Source organism: Lithobates pipiens, unplaced genomic scaffold (genome assembly GCF_037356315.1).
Source record: "Lithobates pipiens isolate NorthernLeopardFrog02 unplaced genomic scaffold, aLitPip1_a1.2 Scaffold_16, whole genome shotgun sequence".
Taxonomy (NCBI): Eukaryota; Metazoa; Chordata; class Amphibia; order Anura; family Ranidae; genus Lithobates; species Lithobates pipiens.
This window is the reverse complement of record NW_027507748.1, coordinates 341703796-341711725: the sequence shown is the minus strand read 5'-3', so window position 1 is coordinate 341711725 and position 7930 is coordinate 341703796. Positions and strand designations below refer to the sequence as shown.

At 40.1% G+C, this 7930-nt stretch overlaps 1 protein-coding gene across 3 annotated transcripts in view; it reads right to left on the bottom strand.

Moving 5' to 3' along the window:
• Positions 1 to 753: 753 nt before the first annotated feature.
• Positions 754 to 7930, bottom strand: part of INPP5B (inositol polyphosphate-5-phosphatase B) — a 199566-nt gene continuing 192389 nt past the window's right edge. For all 3 annotated transcript variants that reach the window (XM_077481814.1, XM_077481815.1, XM_077481816.1), the window contains one exon: positions 754 to 1861. In XM_077481814.1, the coding sequence (XP_077337940.1) occupies positions 1740 to 1861 (122 nt within the window). In that variant the 3' untranslated portion in view covers positions 754 to 1739. The remainder of the gene's footprint in view (positions 1862 to 7930) is intronic.

The window sequence follows — 7930 nt, the reverse complement described above, 5'->3', positions numbered from 1 at the left end:
ATTGTATACACACAATCGGAATTTAAACGATCAGATTTTGTTGTCGGAAAATTTTAGATCCAGCTCTCAGACTTTGTGTGTCGCAAATTCTGGCGGAAAAAGTCCGATAGAGCCCACACATGATCAGAATTTCCGACAACACAGTCCGATCACACATTTTCCGTCGGAAAATCCGACCGTATGTACAGGGCATAAGAGTCATTATTTAACAATAAAAAACAGACAGAGGTTTCTACCTCTTCCCAATCATACAAAACAAAAACATTTTGGCCTATGATAGACTGGAAAAAGTAGTAGAAACTCCTCACTTGTTATAAACCAGTACAGATAATATAAATGTGGATACATTCATACTGCATTTTATATGTGATGCATATTAGAAGAGTTTTACACATGTTTATCAAAATTTGCTGCAAATCACACTAATGATGCAACCAAGGATGGTTTTCGTTTAAACACATCACACAAAAATTGGAGGAAATGTAGCGTGTGTACATATTATAGCTACATTTTAAAAATGTTCTAAAAGTTACATATCAGCAGCTACTCTGTGAATTAGGTTTTAAACTTAAACAAGTCCAAACCTATTTGGTTAGGGAGCTTTACCAAAAAAATGTAAGAAAATAAATTGTAAAATTATTTTTTTGGAGCCATTTGATTTGAGTTCAGAACAAAAGCACAGGGTATGTAGGCATGAAGACATTTTAATAAATGTATTTGTCGTACATAAAATACACAAAAACAAACAAAAAAAAAGGTTTTGGTGTTTTTATTAGTGTCTACAGCTAACCCCAAATGTATTTAAAATATATTTATGCATTTACATTGATACAAAACATTAAATATTAGTTTAAAAAAAAAACTCATATCTCTGGAGAATAAGTAAAAAGTAGAAAATATATGCACATTATTTTAAATTGAAAACACAGCAGTTTAAAAATCCTTAAAAATAGAAAAAAAAAGACAACAGCTGACTTTATACATAAAATTTTTACAGTAACAATGATCAAGACAAAAATATATTATCTATGCACTGGACAGCATTCAGTCAGTTATATCCAGCATAAATAACAAACAATGATAGATTGGCCTATGTGTGATTATATTTCCAGGAAATAGAAAGAATTTAAAGTTCTTCTCCAGGAAAAAAAAACTCCTTTTCTTCATTCTTGGATTTAAAGGGGAAGCTTAGAACCTCGGGCAGTTTTTAATGTTCTCTGTGGCCTCCTGTTCCGGTTCCAGTGACAACATGTTACCAGGAAAGAAGTCTAAAATCTTGAAGAGGGACAGAGACCGCATTGAATAGAGTAGGGAAAGGTTAGAACCTTTGTCAACTTTTTATTGTCGTATGTGCCCCAGTTTGTTGACTAGTGAAAATGAGGAGTACTCAATCAGTAATAAAACCTAAACTAATCAGGTTCTCTACAAAATCAAAAAGTTTTGGTTGAGTTACAATTTTGGACCATCATGGTGCTGTGGGACATTAGGACATATGATTTAACCACATTAAAGGCCATTAAAAGGGTAACAAAGTACATTTAAGGCACGGTGGCATAGGTCAAAAGATTAAATAAATCTTTTATCATTTATAAAAAATACAAAAAAATATTTTTTTACACTTATAGCTGTAAAAATATGAAAAATATGGCTCAACTCATCAAGATGTAAACCATCAGGAATGGCACGAAACCTAGGCACGTTTTCTGAAAGTCTGCTGATGCCCAAACAAGATAGGCAATTTAAGCATCCTCTCTGTGCATGAGAAACTGTTGAACAAACTCCTGGCATTTCCTCTTCTCTGAGTTGCTGGCTTTGGGTTGGTCAGGATGAGGTCGGAGTAAAAGATTCCCAAATATACTTGCTGTGAACAAAGAAAGAGAAATCAAACGTTGGATATCATAGCACATAAATAACTGACAACTAGGTTTTTGCTAATGCACTAACCTTGTAGTGAACAGCAGTGCTGCCATATACATAGGAACTGGGGCTGCAATGGTCAAAGCTAAAACCAAAATGAGAGCGGGGCACTGCCTTTTATTCTACCACATAGCTCTTCCTCATTTTTACCTGCTCATTTTCCATCGATCAGCTTCAGCCATTGATCAGTTTATTCTGACTGCAGCATGTGCCACTGTCAGAATACAATGCCTCCAGGGGTGGATTCCTCCACCCACCTTGTTTGTGAGGATGGAGCAATCCACCTGTGGGTACATTATATTCTGACAGTGGCACATGTGGCTCTCAGAATAAACAGATCAGTAGCTGCAGCTGCTGATTGATGGAAAATAATCCAACATGTCTACTAAGCTGTCCATACACTGATAGAAATTCAGCAAGTCTCTGCTGGATTTTGATCAGAGTGTGGGCTCTCCGACTTGGGTTGGGAGATGAAAGGAAAAGAAAAAAACTTTTAATGCAAAGAAAGTAGAATGTGAAAAAGGGAGGCAGAATGGGAATGTCACTGGACTATATATATATATAGTTTTACGAATTTTTAGATTTATGAAACGATCTGATGATCTGTTAGGCACATGTCCCTCATCAATGAGGGAGAGTGGGGTTGGAGAAGTGAGTGTGGGTCCCTTCGGGTTTGGTTGCATATAATGGAAATGTGCGATTAGACATGGAGGGACGCCTCTATCCGATCGCATTCTCCTGATGGGATAATTAAGGGACATAGTGGAGTCGGTTAATGTAGACCTATCTGGGAAAGTACCCCAGAAATAAGTCATTTTTGACGAAACGACGTAGGGTGAGCGGCGTGCTGACGTCACCGCCATTCCCCGTTGACCAGGAAGGGTGGGCAGTGTAAATAGGAGAGAGCCGGCCGGCTCGTGATTATACACACGCTTATATTCAGCTTGAAATCTGTGAGTTTGTTATATTTTTTTATTACGTTCGGATTAAAATTTTATACGGAATTATGCTATGGGAGCCTTTCTCTTTTTTCTTACCAAACAATTATGGTGGAATGTGAGACGCTCTAAGAAAGAGATATAGGAGTTGGAGACGCCAGCAGAACCTATTGGAGAGACCAGGAGCGATCGTTTTGCCTTCAAGCCTGTATGATCTCCCTAAAAAGAGATCTTGTCAGCTGGTAAGCCTTACTGAATCTGGTGGTGGATGAACCTCTCTCTCTGGGCGCACCTGCTATACATCTGAAGGGTGTTTTAAAGAGTCACTTTAATGGACTGAAAATTTATTTCTTTGCGTTTCCCTCCCTCTTTGGACTTTTTATGTGTTTTAATTTTGAGTATTTTTTGCACATTGTTATAGTCATATACACTGTTCAGTATTTGATATTAGAATTCAATATGTCACAAGATCATTTTGGCACTTTATAAGTTTTAGCGCAGCTTTATTTTTGGTTTTTGTATATTGTGGGTATCTCACATTGTGTTGCGGCAAGAATTTATACTTAGTTTTATTGTTAGTATTTATATTATTATTTTAAAGCTTGCCTCACTGGCATAGGCTTTCTTTTGAGTAATTGAGCAACTTTTTGGACAGCGCTGTTTTTCCAACGATTTTTTTAGGCAATATATGGTGCAGCACTGTATAGAAACCAATCAGCTTCAATGTTTTATTGTCAAAGCTTAATTGAACAAGCTGAAGTAAGAAGCTGATTGGTTACCATGCACAGCTGAACTAGATTGTGCACTCTCTAATTTTAGTAATTCAACCCTAATAAGTATATGGCCATGACAGAAAAGGTGTGTCAGTGCCTAGGAGGTGGATGTTCTGTCCATGCTAGCTACAACTCGGGGGGTTAAATCTTGTACAGAAACGGTAGGTTTAAAAAAAAAAACACACAATAGTCCATACACATCAACATTTTTTGGACCTTAAGAATTGAATAAATGTTGAAACTAGAAAAATCTACAATTTCTGGGGAAATTGTGTGAAGTGTTCTTGCCTCCACCTACCGCAGTGGGCAGAGTAACTGGGTGGAGTGGCTGGAGTAACTGTGAAAAGTGTTAAAAAGCTTAATATTTTAAAAAGTATAAATAGTAGTAAAAAAGTTGAAGTCCCATCATTAGCTGAAAGAGCTGAACATTTTTTCAAAAATTCTTATTTTTTTCAAATTATTTTTTTTATTTTTAAAAAAACATTTTTCTTCTCTCTCTTTCTCTACCTGAAAATGTTTATTATTTTATTTTTTTAAAAAATTTTTTTTTTTTTTCATGGGGTGGTCATAATATTTTGGCTGATCATAGGGTGGTCATAAATTATTTGGCTGATCATGAGGTGGATATAATGTTTTGGCTGATCATGAGGTGGATATAATGTTTTGGCTGATCATGAGGTGGATATAATGTTTTGGCTGATCATGCAAGAACACTTAATAAATGTGAAAGTGTACCAAGCCTTGCTTTCCCCAGATCATTGCACTGTTGCAATACATTTGCACACATTTACATCATTCAGAGAACTAAATGTATTATATATGCCAACTGTCAGTAATAACCACGGACAGCCCAAAACAACCTTGAAATTCCATAGGACAAAAACGCACTACAAAAAATGTAATTGCATGCAAATCTATTATGCTGTATTATATTGGTTTGCGATTTTTGATTTCTGGCCCCTGTCTTTCTATGATCTCTAGATGTTATAATGATCATGTTAACATCTGCTTTTGGAATTGCTGAAAATGTGTAAAAAATTGATTTTAGGAAATGTAAAGTTAATTAAAAACACATACCAAAACATACGACCAAAAACAAAACTATCAAATAATACATATGTAGGTAAATACTGTGTATAGGACCTATCGATTTCATTTTGTTCAGGGTACTAGTAAGTAATGGATACAAATCAACTGTGTAGGAAATAATATATATCTGTGGCTATATTCAAAAATATGACTAGCATAAAGTAAAAGCTGGCAGCTCTTAGCTTTACAGCAAATGTAGTAATTCAATAACGTTTTTTTAATTCCCAGCTGGAACACTTTGGAGGATTTCACAGTTTATTAAATATGGTAAGTGCCTAGTGAAAGATTTATTGAGTTTGCACTGTAAATGCATCTTCCTTATTAGGCTTAGCAAATACGCTTAGTATAAGGAAAACACACACCAAATAAATGTGCTGCAAATTCATATTTTCCAAATGAATAATATGATTTTTTTTTAACGAGCCATAAAACACTTGGTCTTGGACACAAGAATTCAGATACAGTCAGTCCAGTGCCAGGACAAGGTCATCCTGTGCCCAGAGCAAAGATGCCAAACTGTGCCCCCCACTCCCTTAGGGTTAGGGTCAGGGCCACCCCCCATCCCTTCAAAACACCACTGCGCCCAGGGGAAGCGGCACCACCTGCCAAACCTTTGTCCCAGCCCTGAGTCAGTCAGTCTATACTGCCACCCTAATGGAAGATTGGACACCGACTAACAGAAAAGTTTTAAGCCAGCCTTAGGATAACCCCTCCTTTACCCAGCATGTTTCAGTTTGTAGAAAGAAATACCAACAGCAACAGGATGAGTCCCATGTGGGATTTTTTTTTTGCACTGGTTATGCAGTTCTGCGTGCCGCAGATGCGTGGGCACAGCAGCCCATTCTTCTGAATGGGCTGCTGTCCCTGTGTTTTATGCAGAGAAAAGGGCACAGCACCTTTTTAAAACCCAGCCACATGGAAATTGCATGTGCACACTGCTCTACCAAGGTCTAAATCAGGGCTGCCCAACCTCTTTAAGAGCGAGGGCCACTTAAGCAACTTGGTAACCAGTCGCGGGCAACAATGAGCAGAGCGGGTGGCTGACAGGTCACGGCTACTCTATAGGCCCTCCGATCCGATCCACCCAGATGGAAGGGGGTGAACTCCCTTCTATTTTTTTTATCAGATTTTTAGGACCAGATTGGAGGCAGGCAGGAGTAAATGGACAAAAGTCTGTTTACATCTGCCACTCTGTAGAGGTGAATTGAGGGCCCCATTGGGTAGGGCCAATCACGTGAAAAGGCCCAAACTGCTTTCACAGTGATGATTACCCACACCACGGGTGCAGGGTAGTGCTGTGGGTTAACTGAACTTTGCCATAGACTCTGCCTGTGGCAAAAGCCGTTTTCTTCCTCTACCACCAGCTTCATTCACAACACTGATGCTGTGGTATGACGGGTCGGCAACCTGCGATCTGGGCTTGCTAACCCGCCATTCTAGAGCAGGAGGTCGCGGGCCACATCAAAGGGCTCTGCGGGCCACATGTGGTCCCCGGGCCACTAGTTGGCCACCCCTGGTCTAAATCATCCCCTTGTAATTCTGAGATCACAGAAGAATGCAGTGCCTTAATAACAGTCTCTTCAGAGACAGACTGTTGGGACCCTGAATCTGAGTCAGAGATAATCACAGAGATTGGTGGCTCAGAAAATTCTTCCTGCATGCAAGTGTTCTGTCAAATTTGTCAACTCGTCAGAAACTCCACCTCACTTCTGGTTTCTTTAAACCGTCCGTAATTGGAGATTGATGAATTGCTGTTTGGGCACAACACCGACAACCGTTTAGAGTCAGCTGCATGATATGAGCGGAGATTGTTACTTGCTCCAATACTAACCAACAAAATGGCCATCTCCGAAGATGTTTTTCTTAGTTTCTGTTATAAAATGTAAATAAGTACGTTTTCTCCTTCACTCATGAGGCTGCACTGACGGGCACTGAAAAGGCAGCACTGATGAGGTGGCACTAATATGCAGCACTGATGGGCACTCATAGGTGGCACTGATGATTACTTATGGGTGGCACTGATGGACACTGATGGGTGGCACTGACTGGCATTACTGATGGGCACCAATTGGCATAATGTTTGGGCACAGATTGGCATCATTTTTGGGCACAGATTGGCATAATGTTGGGCACAGATTGGCATCCCTGGTGATAATCAGTGGTGGGCATCCCTGGTGGTCCTGGGGGGGCTGCGCTGATAATCAATCAGCGCAGACCCCCCCCCCCCCCCGTCAGGAAAACAGTCGATTGGCTCTCTTCTACTTGTGTCTGTCAGATGCGAGTGAGGAAAGGCCGATACATGGCTCTTCCTGTTTACACTGCGATCAGCTGTGATGGGACACCGCTGATCACGCAGTAAAGAGTCTACGTCAGAGACTCTTCACCAAGATCAGTGTTGCGGTGTGTCAGACTGACACGCAGCACCACCAATCGCCACGTGCCAGCAGTCATGATGTCCAGTCAGGATAACAGATAACAGCGGGAAGTGGTTAAAGAAACCGAAAGTGAGGTGATTGGAGTTTCTGATGAGTTGGCTAATTTGACAGAACACAGGCTGTAAATTCAGCCCAGCGTCATCTTCTGTAAAGTCCTGAGTTGATCCCCCCCTATCAGTCCATCAAGAATGCTGCTGCCAGGCTCATCCACCTTACTAACCGCTCAGTGTTTGCTACTCCTCTCTGTCAATCCCTCCATTTTCTCCAGCTCACTCAACAAAAAATTCAAAATACTAACAACAGCTTACAAAGACATCCACAAATCTGCTCCCAGCTACATCACTAGCCTAGTCTCAAAAGACCAACCTAATCATTCTCTTCATTCCTCCCAAGACCCCCTGCTCTGTCTCTCCCTTGTCACCTCCTCCCATGCCCACCTTCAGAACTTTTCCAGAGCCTCTCCCATCCTATGGAACTCCCTACCCCAATCTGTCCGATTATCTCCTACTCTGTTTGCTTTTAGAGGATCCCTGAAAACCCTTCTCTTCAGAGAAGCCTATTCTTTATACACCTAGCAACTGTACTTTTATTTTCTCCCACAGTTATTACCTTTTGTATCACTTAACCCTCCTTCCTAGATTGTAAACTCTAACGAGCAGGGCCCTCTGACTCCTCCTGTACTGAACTGTATTGTAACTGTACTGTCTGCCCTCATGTTGTAAAGTGCTGCGCAAGCTGTTGACACTATACAAATCCTGTATAATAATAATAATAATAA